General features: G+C 43.4%; 1 protein-coding gene across 1 annotated transcript in view; it reads left to right on the top strand.

Moving 5' to 3' along the window:
• Window positions 1-18,703, top strand: part of FNDC3B (fibronectin type III domain containing 3B) — a 218,093-nt gene that overhangs the window by 29,911 nt on the left and 169,479 nt on the right. Inside the window, exon 2 of the mRNA XM_075418319.1 lies at window positions 9,771-9,909. Within this exon, the coding sequence (XP_075274434.1) occupies window positions 9,799-9,909 (111 nt within the window). The 5' untranslated portion in view covers window positions 9,771-9,798. The remainder of the gene's footprint in view (window positions 1-9,770; window positions 9,910-18,703) is intronic.

Here is an 18,703-nt window from a genome sequence, read left to right as displayed (position 1 = left end):
GTTTTGGGTTGGTTTTTTTGTTAGTCATGCCATTTACGTGCTTGGATCCTGAGAGCACAATGATGATAATGGGCTCAGCTTTCCTTCTACATGAGAAAGTTCTCCGGCAGCCACGCAGAGGTGCTCCCTTGCAGCGGCCGCTCCGTGTGAATGCCTGTTCTCGAATCCCAGGGCTGAATGAGAGATCTCTCCGAAGCAGTTTCCCACAAGAACACAATGAGCCACTTTGTCAGCGCAGCGTCAGCCCGGAGTCAGGTTCGCGGTGAATGGCGACAGCAAAAAAGTTTGCCTTGCACAAAGGTGCGCTGAAACCTTGCTGTAAATGGAATTTGGTATGCTTGCTTTTCAAGCGCTGCAGATTGATGTGATAGATATCCTTTTTTTTCCTTCGTAGTTTAATTAGTGGGGGAAAAAAACAACCCCACCCTATCCCATTGATTTCAGTAGATTCTCCACTGCACAGGAACTCTAGAAGAGATAACCAAGGTCTTTGTGATATTATTGCAGAGATGGTTATTTGAGCGAGCAGAGTTGAAGGGGAGGGTATTTATCGCCAAATGCTTCGCTTATCAACCTCTAGCCGTGGTTAATACTTTGGCTGTTAGATGTAGGAAGAAAGCAAACAGATGAAGCGTATGCCTTATCTGACTTGCACCTCTGTGCGAGAGCTTTTCTCCGTGTTTTGTGTGGGTCCCTGGGCACGTTGCAGCCTGGATCCGGGGGAGTTCAGTACTGAAGTGTATTGCTAATAAAACTACTAAGAGTGCATAAAGACATATCCAAGTACAAATGTTTGCAGGACTGGGGCCCAAACTGCAGACAGGTGTAGGTCAAGATTGGAGAGGTTTGTTCCTCCTCAAGCAAATACATGGAATAACTCGGTATTTACTTGAAATAGCATTGAAGCTTACTGAATGTGATGGTGTGGATTTAATTTGCAACTTCCTTTTGTCAGAGGCAATATAGAGCGTGGAGAACCCAAAAGGGATTATCAGTGAAGTAGGAAACGTGCAGTGTTGTCTCCGTGGCACAGAATGGCTCTTTGCCATTAGAGGACCAGTTTGTGCCATGGGATGGAGAGCGGTCGGGGCACCGTCACCCTCTGCTCCTTACCCCGGCTCGTGGAGGGGCCTCAGCGGAGGAGCCCTGTTGGTGACGGATGGCTGGAGGATACCAGTGAAGCAGGAGGGTTCCACTTTGTGCCCGTCCTGTTTGAGGTGGCTTGTGGTCTCCTAGAGAAGCACCGAGATGCTGAGCACAGTTGGCTGTGTATTGTATGGCTGTCGACTGATCAGCACCCAGAACTCAAATGTTTCTGCGAGGGTGGACAAGCAGGAACGAATTAGTTCAAAACGTTGATTACTGCTTGTATTTTTGGAATTGCATGTTAATTTCCCTTTAAAAGAAGAAGTGTGTTTAAAGTAGTTGCTATTTAAAGCAAATTGTGCCAGGGCAAATTTTATAATTAGACACTTTTAAATGTAAAAAAATTAAAATAAAAAAATGTAAAGGAACAACAACACATAAAATTGTGGGGAAGAATTTGCCACCCTTTTCCAAGAAGAGTTACCTTCAGCCTATTGCTGCTTGGAAGGAGTGCTATGAAATACTGTGAGAATTGTGTGCCTGAAAACTTTTCTATTTTTGCAACTGTACCCCGTGTGAGTCCCGTTTAGCTGTTGTGAGTAATAGGGAGGAAGGTGAGGAAAGAAAGGTGTGAAGACTTGGAAAGGAATGAATACCAAAAGTGACTAACTTAATTTTAAGACTGAAGAAGCAGCACAGCAAAACCCACACGATGAGAGTGAGCGGGGCACAGGTTCTCTCCCTGTGCAGCGTGTGCTGGCATCAGTGGTGTGAGCTGGGAGGGTGGTGTGTTTGCCTGTTCCGGAATGGGTTCGGGCAGCAGCTGAATTCGCTGCTGTGATGCCCTTTGCAGAAGTGAGAATGTGGTGGAGCCACTGGATTAGCTCATCTGCCTGCAGCTTGCTGCTCGGCTGTGGCTGATATAAACCTAATAAAATTTGTGGAGATCTGTTGAACTGCTGGTGTGTTTATTCACTTAAATCTAGCACTATCACGTTTTCATCCGAAAAGGACTGCCTTCTGGGCACGTGCGTGGCGGTGGGAGGAAGGTCGGCTGGCTTTTCCTAGACAAGTTTTCACAAGATTCCCCTCCGGAAAACCAGGGGAAGGAAAAACAAACTCGTGGCGTGAAGTTTTCCTTTGGTAAAAGACTCCTTTGTGCACCAGCTGGCTTTGTTCTGGTATTTCATCGGAGCTGTTATGTGCTGATTAGCTGTACTTGCCTTGTGAAAGACGGCACTCCTGCGTGATGCTGTTTGACCTGATCTCCCCCGCTCCTGATGCTCGCTTTTGGTACGCGTTTGAAGTTATTTGATTATTCCGTTTCATCCCAAGGTTGAGCTTTTTGTTATAGTTTGTCTGTTCCTAAATGATCAGTGTTTGCTATGAGTGGTATCCAGCTGGTTGTGTTGCAAAATTGTTGTTCTTTAAAATAGTGGAGTTTCAAATCTGGAAAAAGTGAGGTCAAATTATAGGTCTAAATAACTGCAAACTACTGAAAATCATCATATCATTACCCTTTGGATAGCTGCTTTAATAATCTCACACCAGTCTGTGTGTGTGGGGAAACACCATTAGCTTTTCTCGATCCCCTATAGAGTTGAATTCTATTGATAATTCCATCTTTAGAGATGGAATGTAGCATGGATGTTGAAATGTGGTGTTATACAATATAAAGATAAACTAGAGGAGAATAAACCCACTGATTGATTACAGTGGTTAAGTTTTGAGAGGATATTTATGCTTTTCAGCATGCTGGAGATAGGATCCAGCTACTGGTGGCCTTGTTGGCTGTGAAATGGCACCGAGAACAAGCAGCAGGTATTTTGCTACCTCTTCATAAAATGCCAGCAAGCTTTGTAGGCATGCATTCCCTCTAGTCTGTTTTCTTTTGTCACAACAGATTTTTAAAATTGCATGTGTTTCTTCAAAATTGTTACGAAGAAGCCTGTCTGTTTGGATGCTTTCAAAATTAATCTACCGTGTTTGCAATTAAACAGAGGGAGAATGCTTTCAGGTTTCAATCGCTTTTCAGACGGATGTGATTTAACTAAACTAATGAACGCACATCAGACAAGACAAATTCCAGACGGTTTGTGCCTTGACCAACCATCTGTGCGCATACCTCCAGGTACTGCTCATGTCTCAAGAGGCTTTTCTACATGAACAATTATTACCACTCCTTTCTTAATTCAAGTGGCAAGCCATGGCAAGAGTCTCGTGAAGGCAGCTATACTTACCGCTCTGCTTTTCAGTGAAAATAGAATTGTGTTGTGTATGTTTTAATTAATCTTAAATTTCAAGATATGCTACACAAAATAAAATAGGAAAGTGGAGCTGTGTGTAAGCTCTTTCCTCTCTTGCGTGCAAACACCAGCATCAACAGTAACGTGCAGAAGAAGCATTTCTCATTCGGAGCCTTCCTGGCATGTCGTGTACTCCTTCTGAATTCGGACTGTATGAGTATGGGTGCGTACACATACGTTTATGAGTGTGTCTATACATATTCTGTTTGTGCACACGTGCAATTTTTTCCCTAGTTATTTTTCTCTGGTGGGTACAGTTCAAAATATCTCTGAAAAAAGCACCCATTTCTTCAACTGCATAATGATCAGCAGTGATGTGATTTGACATACCAGACTTCGATATGATTCTTCAATTTGAGTTACAAACTCCTGGAAAATAGCAAATGGTTCCAAGAATATATATCTTTTTATGGAATAATACTCTTTGCTGCAGGTAATGGCTGCAGCAAACACAAAAGGATTTTTTTATTCTCTTTGCATTTCACTTTATTTCTTTCCTGAAGTGAGATTACCTCTAGAAATATTTGAGTCTTCCCTGCATTTCTAAGCTGTGTCTGATTTCTTGGTGGTAAGTGGGACTCCCTCTGACACGACCCGTGATTCCATACATATTTTTTAACCATGGCAAAAATATTCTAAGCAACTGCTACTTCCTCTTGTCCTGGTTATGACAACGCAAGTATCTGAGGGTCGGTGTAGCGCAGTGGGTGGGGGAACCCATCTGCATTCACACTCGCTGTGCAGATGACGGTGGAGGGCTCGGGCCAGTTGTGTTACTAGGATGTGGTTTGGAGGATGCAGGTCAGATATCACACACACCTCCCTTCTGTGCTTGGAGTACTACTGATTTCTGAATGTCCTCGTTGCAGAACCTGGTTGGCCCCAGGACAAGCCAGGGAAAACGTCTGGTACCGGGGAGAAACAGTCACCTTTTAGGTAACTGCTGGTCATTAGATTGGTTATATCATCAGAAAACTGACTTTTGACATCACACCTGACCTAGCTTTTCCTGTCCTTGTAACCTACCAAGGAAGTTCCTGATGGGTTGGATTACTTCTCTGATCCATGCATCAGCTGCTGTGCAAGAGATCACCCATTACATGCAGAAGGGTAGAAGAGGGGCTCATATAATACATACATATGAGCTCCTTTCTACCATTATTTTTTATATATATTAGACTATATAACCCAATATTTAAAAAATAAATAAATTGGAATATATGGCTCTGACACAAACCTGTCCTTCTCTCCCCAACCTCAGTGGGATGTGTTTTACAATTTTGAAGAATTAGTGGAGCAATTTTGTATTTCAAGAGAACTATTTTTTGGTGGATAATAGATTCTGTCATCTTTGGATCCACTGTCAGTGTCCGAGTCATCTTTTGCAAGGAATGCTTTAGGTTAGCGTTCTTCAGGGGGGACTGGTCTGAGGTTCGTTATAAAGGCAGGGTAGCGTGTGGTTACTGATCATGACAGCTAGACGTTTATCCTAAATTTGGGAAGGGAAGGTTGAGCCCCAGTGGGCCTCTGGCTTTCTTGGGTGGTTGCCATTGCTGAGTGCTATTTCAGGTCAATTTCACGGGAAGCAACTTGAGAAACGGATGGACCCGTTGGACGTTGTGGCTGGTGGCCAGGCAGGGCTGTGGTCGCAGCTAGTTTGGGAGGTGGCTGGGCCGTGGATGAGTGGCTCGCCATGCCTCGGGACAAATCGTGTAGACCATCTGAGGAGTTTTTGTTTGCTTTCTTATTAACAGTTGCTGCATGCACTGTTTTGGGCATGTGTGTACATGTACGTCTATGTGTGAACTTCATCATAATGAAATTGTAAGGTGGTTTTTTTAGGCTGGAAAGAATTCTTCCTTCTTAGAGTTTTATACTCTGTGTGTTTCAGATCTGTTCTATGGCAATGGTAGGATTGAAGGTGGTGTAAGCTTCTTACTATTTATGCAGCATGTTCTTTTCTAATCAGATGGAATAGCCCTAAGTAAGGTAAGCATCTAATGTGTGTTTAGTACTGGATTTTTGTTGTATATTAAATTGGGATCTGTGGGTCTACTAGGTATCAGAAAGCTGTCAGCTGTCTTTGAAGTACAACTTTTTTAATTCCAGATGATTCAGATAAAGCAGCAGAACATTTTGTTCAGTAGCTTTTAGCGGTCTGCTGCAGGGCAATAAAAATTTAGCCTTTGCAGAGAGCGGTCGCAGGACTGAATATTCAGAACTCCTTTTGCTTTTGCCAGGTTCTCTGAATTTGTCTGCCATAGCTGGAAAAGGTTCTTTGGCTTTATAAAAGACAGAAGGTAGAAAAAAAAAAATCACAAAGAGAAAAATGTTCTTGGCTTATACCCCCATTAATAGCATGGGTAAAGCCTTCTAGGAAAAGTAGGACTTTGGTATCTTGATGTGGTTTGCGCTGCTTGTGGAATTTCAGGAGAACTCTGATGTAACCTGTTGGGTCATATGAATTCACCATACATGGACATTGGTTTCTGGATAGTTACACTTTGTTCTTCTGTGTGTTTTAATTTTGTCTCTGGGGCCACGTGCAACTAATTTTTGTATTACTAATTCACATATTGAATTAATTTGAGGAAATAGAGTCATCTCAGTGATCAGTAGAAGATTGCAGTACTGAATTGAAAGTCAGATTTGTAACAATAACTTGCAGACATCAAAAGGTTTGGAAGTTTGGTCTGGGGCGAGAAACATCAGACTTGAATGGGTATTCTTCCTTGCTCTACAGCAAGATGGGGAGCTGGGGAGCTCCATATTAGTGGAGGTGGCTAGACGGGGAGATGCAGCCTCCCGCTCCGTGTTGGCAGTGCTGTGGTCCATCCCAGCCAAACCTAGGGAATGTAGACGTACAGGAAATATCTCTCTTAAATTTAAATACAGTCAGCTTTCTAGACAAAACCCCAAATTTGAGTGAATACCTGGAAAAAAAAAAAAAAGGTGTGGGTTAGTATTTGGCAGTACGTAATTTAGCTAAGAAAGAGTTTTCATATCCTGAAATGTGACCTGGCTCTTTGAGTCCTTGTCTGGTGTTTTCTTCCATCGATGTTCCTGAATTTACAGGGAAAAGAAAAAGCTTGTGTTCAGACTTTGCTTTCTTTGTATTAATCAAGTTTGCTTACGTGAGCATCTCCTGAGGTAGAGGGAACGTAGCTTTTAGGGGGGGGAAGAATGCATGGTGCGTAGACCTGTTTTAAGTAGGACGCATGAGCAAATAAGCTAAAAAGTGCGTGAAGCAGTTTCTGAAGGTTTTGGCTTTGGTGTGAGGTCTGCTAGTCCCATGGTAGATGTTTAACCCCATCTCATCTAACTCTTTATGGAGCACATCTATGTGAAATACTTCTAAAGAAATGCCTGTGGCCAGCTGTGCCGTGTAGCCAGTACTGTTGCTGCCATTACCTCTGCCGGGGTCATACAAGACCTGACAAATAAAGGAAGCCCTTTTTATTTCTTTTTCTCCTCCTCCCTCTGTAAAGTGAGGCAAGTGTAGACATGGCTGTGGTGACAAACCATTAATAAAGCAAAAGGAATGCAGCTGTAAAATTTTAAATAATGACATGTAGCAAACGACTGTCAACATATTGGTTGTTGTGCCTGGAATGGAAATATTACTAGGAAAATACGTAGCTTCAAGCTACAGTCTGGCTTTTTTTCCTTAAGAAAATAGCATCGGCGTGACTCTTAAACTCTGTTACAGCTAGGGCTTTTAGAATCGGACTATATGAATGTGTCATTTATTTGGAGGAAGGAGTGTACTGTTTTCCATGGGTTAAAAGAGTTCCTATGTATATTGCATTCTATTAAAATCCTCATAATTAAGTTATGTATGAATATATATACACACACAAAAGCTGTAGATACATAATTACGTGTATAACCAAGGTAGTTTGAGGTACAATTGACTGTTGACTAACTCAGTCTGTTTCCACTGAAAGCTGCTAACTCATATATTCTCACTGGTGTTCACTATTAGGCTTTTTCAATTCTTTTCTTAATCTCAAGCATTTAAGAAATGGTTCAAAACCTCACATGTTCTCTTCTTCCCCATAATTTTGAACAGACAAAACCCAAATCCTGCTGCCCCACTCCTTGCCCTCCACCACTAAAACCCAACACCTATGAATATTGGTTCCAGACTTGGATCCTTCTCAAAATTAAAACCTGAGACTGTGAAGTAATGAGAAGCAAAGAGCTTAGGGAGAAGCTCCGAGTATTGCAAAACTTCAGGGGGAAAATGCCTTGAGCAAAGCTTCTGGGCAGGTTTCTGTGGCCCACCTAATGGTTGGGTCTTGAGAGCTTTGAATGACTAAGCCAGGGAGGCTTTGGTCACCGATAAACCTGTGCTGGATCCTGTGGGCTATGGGAGTGCTTAGCAAGTGTCCTTACTCCTTACCCCATGGGTGTATGTGCTGCAGGGCAGATTATTCAGGGTAGTGGTGATGGTAGGACTAAAACACTGCCAGGATCTGGGGCAAAGCAGTTGGTTCAGGCAGGCGGTGGGACTTGAAAGCTGGCTGCATGTACTGTCCTCTGGACAACTCTCAAGCTTTCTGAGAACTTCTGTCCTGTAATTGAGTCTCAAATAAAAGGAGGGATTTCATTTAAAGGTGGCTGAAAATAGATCGTCTCTGTTTATATCTCAGTGAAGTGGTGATTAGAAAAGCGGTGTTTTCACGCAAATAAGAACATCAGAAAGAGCTGTGAGAGTCGTGCTAAATTTGGTACTGAGTTAAATTAAAATGCTGGTCTTGAGATGTATGGCTGAAGGTGACAGGGCTAAGATTGCACGTCTTCTGAGAAACAAATGTACGTTTAGTCTTCCGGTACTACTTAGATGTGAAGGGGGCCTGTGTGATAAGAACGAGAGGATAGATGTGATTCAGTCTGCGTGGGAACCACCATGACTTTTAAATCACGCAGGTGGTCCTGTTCGGGAGCTGAAGTACCAGCTCCTGGTCAGGCTGATGTTTCCGATCATAAGGTTGCTCTGCGGGTGATGGGATTGTGATGAGCTCTGGAAGAGGTTGATGGAAATGAAGACAGCGTATTTCAACTAAACTATTGGCTCAGTTGTTAAGCTAAAAAAAAAATAAATCGAAAGTTAAGTCCTGGCAGCACCTGGAGGCAGAGCAGGTCGGGGGTGATAGGTTTGCAGCATGCATAGAACCGCAGCTCCAGCTCTGGTGAGGTTGTCTCAGCCCTTCATCCCCTCTGGAGCAGATGAATTAAACTGGTTTATGGCTCTGTGGTCAAGTGCTGCTTGTAAATACTAGATCCCCCATCGCTGTCCTCGTGAGCAGGGATTTGCCTGTTGCTCTTTGCCTAAAATTGCCCTCTCTGTAGCCTGGTGGTCTTGTGCCAGCTGATTACCTGGCTGTTAGCAGCCACGTGACTCGCTGCGTATTTTTTTTCTATCTTGAATTTGTCGTATATATGAAATTATTTGGGAGGAATTTGGGCTTCAGTGGTGTGAGAGGTACTAAGGAGGCTTCCTGATGAGCTCTGGACCTGTAAGGTTGCTTTGCTTAGAAGAAGTTGAGATAAGCTATGTGATTAGGTCATTCATCCTATTCACTGAAGAACTGGATTACTGTCCCATATAACAGTCTGATGGTATTCTTAATGCTAAATTAAGATTTGTTTTTACAAAGCAATCTCCCCATGGTTTTAGTGATGATTGCATATCACATCAATTAGCTGCGAAGGGGGAGGGTGTGCGGGAAGTGATGCGTGATTCTTCACAAATCACTAAGAGAGATTTTCTTCCGCTGTTGTCCTCTGTATAGCGCGAGGTGTTGGGAGCGTGGGGATGCGCCGTCCCTTCTGCTCCGGCAGAAACCTTTCTCCTTTGGATCATGATCAAGTGGAAGTTGGGCGCCTGCTCTTTGTCTTATAGGTGGCAATTCACACTGTTTACAGGGCCCTAGAAGGAAAACAAAGGTGTTTGGCTTTGAACTGTGCCTATCGAGTGAAACCGGTGTAACCACACGCATGAGGTGGTTCCAAGAGCTGTGGTAGCCGGCAGGATGCCGATTCCTAGGAATGGAGCAAAAATCTCCCTCAGAGTCATGGAACTTGTCTGTTTCAGCTGTGCAATGAGGGCTGGGGATTGGAATTGTGGAAATTCTGCAGTGGAAATCTGGCTAGCTGGTTTTTGGAATTCTTGCATGGAAACTTGACTTTCCATGCTCTTGATCTAACGGGTAGAACCTCTGGTCAGTGCCTCAAGTTCCTGTAGGCATCCTGTTGCAAAAGCAGGCGTCCCACTTAGGTTGCTGCTTTAATGGCAAGATCCACATGGGTGCCAGTGACTTTCTAATATACAAGTGAGCTTTCCAGGGTATTTAACTGCTGCTTCTCTTGCAGGAAGCCCGTTGAGGAAAATTCTCCATGAATGTACGTCACAATGATGATGACCGACCAAATCCCGCTGGAGCTGCCACCGTTGCTGAACGGGGAGGTAGCCATGATGCCTCACATCATGAATGGCGATGGTTCACAGCAGGTCAGTGAGCTTTGCGGAAAAGGGCTGGTTTGAAGAAACGGTTTCTGAGCCGCCAAGGGATTTGGAAGATGGGGAAGATGGTTTTCCCTGTTACTAAGCAGGGCAGAGTATTTCCTGGAAGGCAGAAATTTGCCCTTACACTGCAAAGATGTTAAAAGCAATACTTTAAGTGTAGCATTAAATTTAATGTGATTATTTGCATGTGTATTCACTGAAGTTGAAACAATGGGTTTGAAATAATGGCTATAAATGCTACGTTTTTGAGGGCTTTGCGGAAAGCTAGTGTCATGATTTACTGGTGCTAGCTGTTGGCCAGACGTCTTGCTAGTATCTGTGATGAGAATTTAAGAACTTAAAACAAAAATGGTGAGGTTGTATTAAAAAAAGAAAGGAAAAAAAAAAAAGGAAAGAACTGGAGAATTGAAGACATGAGTCCTCTGATGTCTGCTATTCTTTGCTTACCTAAGTGTACGGATCCCGGCAGTTCTGTGTGTTACAGAATGTGCTTCATTATAACACTTTCCCCTGTAAGGTTTATAATTGCTTTCATATTTTTCTAGGAGATAGTTTCTAATAGAGGTAGGTAGAATGATTACAAGACCATAGCTATGCCTCCATGTCGGGATACAGCCTGGAGGTTCAAGGCTATGACAGTTGGTAGATTCCCAAAACTGTCATCTTGGGTTAATGTTTCTTTTTGTAGAACATCTACCATAGCAATCTTTCTGTGTTACTCAATTTGGTTCCCTCCTGATTTGAGACATTTCAGAAAAGTATTTTAACCAAGGTAGAAATAAGCTGTCCTCCATGAATCAGTATAAAATGTCATTCTGTTACTTCTCATTCTCTTGATCATTTGTTCCTCCCTCCAGGCTGTTTTTTGAGCTCCAGAGGAAGAATAATTTCCGCTTTTCTTGTAAGCTTCCAAGTCTGTCTGCTTATCTGGGTGCTCAGTATGATACAGATTTTTTGTTGCTGTGATCATTTTTTTTAAGTAATTTCTGCACAGTGTGCTTCAACTTGAATAAACAGAAAAGAAAGCTTTCAATGTCTCTGTTTACCAAGTCCAATAGTAATATGCTTAAGTGAAGGAACATTCTTACTGGTCTCGGATAGGATAATTGTTCCTTAAACATGCCTTTTCCTCCTTGCTGGAAACCATTTATCAGGTTAGACTGTCCAGTGCGCCTTCTGTATTACGGAAAGAGTAAATGAAGTCTTCTGAGCCCTGCTTTGAGATGGGACTCTTAAGTCTAATCTTGGAATTTCCCCATCAGCGATGATTCAGCAGCCTTGCTTGGCGGATGCCTCCATTGCCTTTAACTTCTCATCTAACGTTTTGGAGTAAAAAAAAAAAATTGCTGACGTGCTGGAAGTGCATTACTTTCTGCTTTTGCTGTGCTCTGCAAATATGACTCAGCAGAACAGTTCTGGGCCAGGTTCCTTTTCTGCGTGAATGTTTGTTGGGTGATGCTTGTAGACCTCATCACCTGATCTCTTCAAGTACTTGCAGCTGGGATACCAGTTTGCTGGGAGACATTTTTTGGCCCCCAGATGTTGCAAAGCTTAACTGCCTTTATGCTTTATCATTTTCATCCTGTTCTGAAGCTGTGGTTGATGTCTTCACTTTTTAAAAGCACGGTTCTAAAAAGCATTTATTCCAATTTAATTGCATGTTTGATCTTTGTGTATAGTAGCAGCAAATGGACTACGTTAATTGCTCTTAATATTATTTCTTCTGTAATGTAGACGCAGCTGTTGCATGTTTATTGAAATAGATTTATCTTGATTACTTGTAAGGCAGGAACAGCCTTCAGATTTGATCCATGTAAGAATGATTTCCTGAGTAAAGGTGGTTTCTGTTACTCCATAAATAGGTGTTAGTTTTATAAAGATGTGTGCTTTTCCGGGGCGTGATTACAGTCTCCATTAGAAGCTGGTGGTAAGAAAGCATCACAGCTGAGTGTGTGGAGTTTTCCAGGCTGCGGTGTGGCCAGCACGCAGATCCGTGCCTCGTGCTCTGGAGCTGCTGAGATGCTCTGGGTGCTTTCCCATTGCTCGCCCCTCGCTGTTACCTGGTGTGTGAAGCCTCAGCCATGCCAGCATGGTAGAGCCGTGCAACGAGCTGTACCTGGGAATGCTGAGCTTCAGAGAAAAGGTTTTTCTCGAAAGACCGTTTCTTACCTATGTAGAAAAGAGCAGATGTCTTCGCTTTTACCAGCAGCCAGATGGACAGCAGTGCAGAAGGCAATTCTGTTGGTGAGCAGACCTGTACTGTAAGGCAGTTGCGGAGAAACACTAAATTGTTTGATCTTCATGGGGAGAAGTGCTGCAGAGCTGTACAGGGCAGAGCCAGGAATGTCTCTGCCTGCTTGACAGTAATCCCTCTTCTCTAGACTAACCAAAATGGCATTTCTAGCCCTGGCTTATATTATTTTGAAGTTTCCCACACTTAATTTCCACTACTGCTGACTGTTTTTAATGCTTTCACATCCCTTCCAGAGCTGCTACTTATTCTGTTTCTACTTCTAATCCACTTGTAACTCCTGCGGGGATTTGGGGAATGATAATTAACCTTCTGGTCCAAGAATTTCAGTGGTTTCCTGTAGGTACTCCACTGCAAGCTCTGAAAAGCTTGGAGTATAAAGTGGAGGGGCAGCTAGCTGTGCCATAGCACGTCTGTACAGAATGCAAATTTAGTTTGTGAATTATTTCGGCTTGGTTCTGCCACTGCACCTGTGAAGGTATAGCAAGGTTTCCGCTTGCCAGCTCTTCGTAAAGGCGCGTTTACCAAACCCTGTCTTTGCACTATCTGGCTCGAGCCCAGGCGCTGTATGTAGTGCTGTGTGTGCTTGTTCTTGCCTTCTGGGGTCACACACTTTGAGTAAGGGAGGCGAGAGTACGTCCAGATAAGGAATACGGTTTGGTACCTTCCCGTAGCACAATATGTCTGTGCACCTTGCAAGAGCTTGAAAGCATTTAGCTGGGTTTTATACTGTGCCTGAGCAGCAGCTGAGCGGAGTGAATGAACTTGGTGCCAAAATTTAGAGTTACTTCTTCATACTTTCTTGTATTTTTTTTATATATACATGCAGAAATGTCCTTTTAGGTGAGAGGGCGGGATACTTGCACATGGGAAGCTTATTTCAAGAAGAAGGAGGTTTGTAACTGGTACACATCTTAAGATACCTGAGTTGAGAAGCGTCAGTCCATGAGAAATGGCTGTTATATAAGGGATGGCGACGTTTCCTTCCGTTGGCATACACTGCCTGTTAATGCAGATTCGGTAGTCTGAGACGTTTAGACTAGAACAGACAGCAGATGAGTAGCGTTAGCAACGTTAACCCACGGGCAGTGTTTGCCACCTAGGAGGTCTCTAGAATGAACTTTCCTAAAGGAATTTTAACCAAAGAATGTTGGTGGGCAAACTCGGAGACTGTTCTCACAAATGTGTTTCTTTGTGAATGCAGTGAAACACAGAATTTGCTAGAACTTCATGAATCTTAAAATTTCTTGCTTATCAGGGCAATTGGTTACACAGATATACTGATTTTTTTTTTTTTTTTTTTTTTTTTAAACTGCTTGCTTGGAGCATGTTTAAGTTGTGATAAATTAGGGGGTTCAGAATCTGCCACTTACGGACTTCCGTATCAGTAGCCCTGGTTGTAAACTGACTGAATGGCTTCGTGTGTGTATTTTCTGTCCTATGGAGAGAAGGATAGTTAAGTCCAGAACACTGTTATCAAAGTATTAATTTTTCAAAAGTCACTCCTCTATTGTTTAAGATGTAGCATGTTCCCTGATTTTTTTTCTTACTGAAGAGAGGTTGAGCGTATTTGTCCTGCCGGCTCCTGTGTGGCTGAGGAGGTGTGGCTGAGGAGGAACGGATTCCTGAGAAGAACGTTGCACACAGTATGGTGTGAACTCTTTGGTCCTTCCTGCGGGATGGAGCTGGAAATTCATCAGGATCTGGGGCACAGTCTTTTAAAGTAGGACAGAGAATGAACCCAAGTGATTATTCTGATTTGGGGGCTTTTGGTGGTTTTTTGTGTTTTTGTTTTGTGTTTTTTTTAATCCCCAAAGATGCAATACATTCCAAAAGTTGCATGCTGTAGAAACTATGAATACGGTAGATTTTATTAATTTAAAGCATTTGTGAGGAATCTGTGGCTAGATCCTAGGTGGTGCCTGTGATGCTGTGCCCCCCAGCTGCATGAAGAATGATGTATCTCAGCAGGGAGGGGAAAATTTGCCACACGGCAAAGTGCTTAAGGCAGGGCTTTAATAAGCCAGAGCAGTGCAAGTGGCTATTTGGCCTCAGCAAGGAAAAGGTTCTCATAAAGTGGAAATATTTTAAAGCAGGCATTGGGTTGCATAGCATCACATGGACCCAAGTTAATATCTGCCTGCTTGCTGCTGCGCCGGCGCTCCCGGGTATCTGCAGCACGGCAGTCGGGAGGTGACAGACGGTGTTGAGTGTGGATTTTCTTCTGTCTGATTAAAAAGCACTTGGATAAGTAAACCAGTACTCTACAAAATAGATACTAGCATATGCCCTTGGTCCTTACCAGGTAGCATTGGCTGTCTGTGTCTGAGACTGTTTGCCCACAACGTGTATAGTTTCATATTCCTGAACCTGAGCTTTAAGCCTGTGTTAGACTTTGCTGGCAGGTCCGTTTGTCGCTCCCCCAGCTCCCCGTAGGCACGGGAGTTGGACGGTAGGAACAAGGGGGACACGAGTGACCCGTGTTTGGCTCGTCGGGAAGCCTTGGTCTAGACATAGAGAAAATTACTGCCAAATTGGGGATGTGTGTGATTGTATTTATAGTGACTATGCAACTTAATAACATTGATCAGTCTTAACAAACATGACTTTAAAATACAATAACATTCTTAAATGCAAAATAAATGCAAAACAAAGTGCGTTATGGAGATAGCAAGCTTTCTCTGGGGCTGCAGCAGGTAAGGCTGGGCTTCAGCAGCGTGTGAACTGAACTGCTAAAGCAAACAGCCCAGTAGTTTTTAGGGAAAAAGCCTTTGGGATTGTGCTGGTGACACCCTACTCACAGCGGTCACAAGCTCCAGCGTTTGGGATGTGAGGAGGCCAGGGGACTGAAACTGGGCTGAAGTGTCCTCGGACTGCACTCTCGGGGTGCTGCTGGGCAGCGGCGTGGGCTCAAAGTGACTTCTCAAGTTCTCGCTCCTCTTGTTCACATCCCATAAACGTGCTTACTTGGGATGATGAATATTGGAAGAGACATAGGGCAATTAAAGATCGTCTGTGTTTGTTTTCATTAAAATAAAGATGTTATCTTTAGACTTTTTTATTGCTTCTCTCAGATCTTTAATTAAAAGCTTCAGAAACGAGGCGTTCTCATGAAGGTCCCTTGTGTAGAAAGGAAGCAGAAAAGCCGTGTTCCAGGCTGCAGAATGTAGTTGCTTAGGAGGACATGGGAAAAATAAATCTTTGAATGAGTTTGACATAATTATGACATAATTAGGGTGGATGTAAACAAAAGAAGTCGCAGTGTCCCTCGACATTGTTTGTCCCAGGCAACTGGGACAAACTGGGGGCATTGGCTGGAAGATGCCTGGTGTCTAATACTCAACGTGCGCTGGCCTTAATCGTTTGACCTCAGGTCTGCAGCTCGTTAGTCAATGCTCTATAATTGCATGCTCTCAGGGGGTTACGCGCAGCACGGGGTGAGTGCAGAGGGGTTTGGGTGCTGGGGTGGGTGATGGGGGCAAACCGCAGCACCTCGACTTTGGGCAGAGAGGAGAAGCAGGTTGTGGTCTGCTAGAAGGGGTCTGCGGCAGTGGGGGCACGCGGAGGGTCCTGCCCGAGGGGCCTCCTGGTCACTGCTCCTGGGGCTGAGGCCACCTCGGGTGCCCGTGCGTCTGTGCCCATCACCCTCCCTTCGTGTCCAGCCCTTGCTCCAGCCTTGACCCACATCAGTCACACGTCGGCTGTTCCTGCTGGCTCTTGGTACAGCCGCCTTCCCCCAGCAACAGCCCATGAGCGTGTTCTTCTGCTCCACAGGTCCCCACTTTGAGCATCACTGCAGAAGAAAGCCTTTTAATATCCTCAGAACTCAATTATTACTTCACATTTTAGGAAGTGACAGCTACAGTACTTTATTTCAATGCAGTTCTTGCTTATAGTGTAACTCTTTAAGTCTGTTATGTGGTCTCGTGGTTACTGGTTTCAGCATGCGCTTTTCTGTACCCCTGTAGCCGGCAGTTGATTTCCTCGCTGTTCTGAGAAACCCTGCATGGCTGGAAGTGGCCGAGAGGAGATGGCCTGCTCAGCTGCACGCAGAGGCTTGGCAGCTCAGAGCCTCAGGTTCTGCTGTTGTTCTTTGGCTCTTAATTTTTCTGAAATTTGGCTGAAATGAATGAATTTCACAAATGTTGGTGTTTCTTCTTCTGTGGCACAGAAAAACACTGCTCCGAAGGTGCGGGTCTGGTGGGACTGCCATCATTAGGTGCAGAAAATCTCCTTGGTTAGACAGAAGCCAAGCTCATTGACCTCCTTTGAAAATCTTTGTGCTTGTGTATGTGTTTAAATGTCCAAATACCAATAAGACCAGATGCATTATGGTTTTTAGCCTTGTGAAGTGTTAGGAGATAAGATGGTAGAAATTACATGTATTTCACAAATACAATTTTATGAACACTGAAGCTCAAAAACTTACTTGAAAGCCTGAGAAACCAGGATTAGCTTTACTCGATTTTAGGTGAAAACCATGGTGGAACTTGATTGACAAAAGAAAGCGTGTTTTCCCAGCAACGGTGTAATTTTGCAAGGGCCCGTGGCTTAATTGCCCAGCTAATAGTTGAAAAATGTTATCCTTTCAATGCATTTGATATTTAACCTCAAAACAAGACCCTGAGTAAAAAGATTTTGTGGTCTCTTGTCTTTATTGGGCTGTAGTTAAAATTTGGGCAAAATAGTGTTGTCTCTACTCCTGGCTGGCCAAGTAGGGGTGACTGCTGTTACCCTGCAGCATGCAGTGGGCAGCTTGGCTTTCTGGCCAACCTAATCCCATGTTTTGGGGCAGTAATTAGTGCTAAGGGTGTTTTTTAAATAAATAGGAGATCTTTAAGCTGTTGTACTTTCGGAACTGTCAATAAAGAATTATTTCCATATATATAATGTTTTAATAGAAGATACTGTATAGAAGTCCCAAGCTCTTGTGATGGGGGGATGAAGCCATGGTGGCCGCTGCCCTTCAGGAGCCAAATTTGTTGATGGAGCAATTTGTTTGTGTTTAAAAACCTGCATAATTAGGTAAGGATAACGCTGCTTTATTTAGGCCATCGTAAGCAACAGCTGTTATTGGAGATATAATCCTGAGAAGGCGTTTCTAATGTGGAGACCCAAGGAGTTCTTTTCAAAGCATAAGTGCAGGCATGCTAACGCAGACGCTGGGGCTGGCGACTGACCTTCACGCTGATTCCTCGAGAAGGAATTTGTAAATCATACCCTTCTGATAACGAACTCTGGGGCAGACACATGCCTTGTGTAGTAAAAGGAATCTCTTTCTCACGGTCAGTTTTGTATCTGCCGTTAAACTCAGCTTCCCGCTTTAGGGTGAAGATGGAGCTCTTCACGTCTGAGGCATCAATCTAGTTAGGGTACGTGTTTCGGTGTGTCGGACCAAGTTCTTCCAAAGGTGTGACGGTGGGCTAGGGCATCTGCTTTGTGTTAAGCAAGCGTCTTGACAAATAACCATCTTTGGAGCTGTTGGTTTAGATGTATAATACAAATGAAATATCTTTATGATTCTTTGCCTCGTTGTGTTCAGGTTTGTGGTTTGTTGGTGGTTTTTTTTTTTTTTTTTAAGCTGAATGACACTGCTTTGCTCTGCGCTTCTGTTGACGCCCGCACGCTGTTGTGGATAATCCACGCCTGTTCATAGCAAAAGAGCACTTAAATGTTGATTGTTTGGAGATCAGGGATGGAAGGACTGTGTGCCCCTTATCTTTTCTGAACGATTTATTGTGCTCTATATGCTGGATCAGATCCACCCTGATCAGTGCTCCCAGGGAAATTAGTGTTGCAGACAAAATAATGGCTTTCGCATGTTGTTTTTCTGATTTCCAGCTTGTGCTTTACAAATGTTGCTGGAATAATGGCTTTCTGTAGGATTACTGTAATTCTAACGGTCATCTAGGCAATAATTATCTTATGCGTGTAACTTAAGGAATTCAGAAACACAACATTAATTCAAATTCTGGCTTTCCAGTCTGAATGATGAAATTCTGCATGCAGGTGTCCCAGAACATAAAGACCAGACCTAAATTTAGAGAGAATTTTCACAAAAAGATACACATTTAAATTTTTCATTTATGCCAGGATTAATCCAGATTTGATTGAATGTCTGACAGTGCAGAGTTACCAGAAGCGTGTTTAAAATATTTGAGTAAAAGTTTCACAAGCAGCAAGAGCATGGGGTAAATGATCAGTAGTTCCCTGCGAAACTCTGCATTAAAGAAATCTAAATCATAAGTTTTGAAACTATCATTTTGGACACCTGAAAAATTACTAAAGATCTGTACGACGCACGCAGAACTGGGGTGCGTTTTGGTGCTTCCTGGTCTTTGTAGCGTTCTCATCACCTGCAGAATTGAGCAGTGGGGGGCTGGGGTGATATTTTGATTACTTTTTTAAAAAAATATTTTATCTGCTACTATTATTACTGGTTCTGTGTGCAGCTGTTGAACCGTGTGTGCGTGTCTATGGATTTTGCTTAATTGAGATCTCTTCTGTGTAGGGCTTAAGGGTAAGTTT

Source organism: Opisthocomus hoazin, chromosome 4 (assembly GCF_030867145.1).
Source record: "Opisthocomus hoazin isolate bOpiHoa1 chromosome 4, bOpiHoa1.hap1, whole genome shotgun sequence".
Lineage (NCBI taxonomy): Eukaryota > Metazoa > Chordata > Aves > Opisthocomiformes > Opisthocomidae > Opisthocomus > Opisthocomus hoazin.
This window is presented reverse-complemented; position numbering and strand designations above follow the sequence as displayed.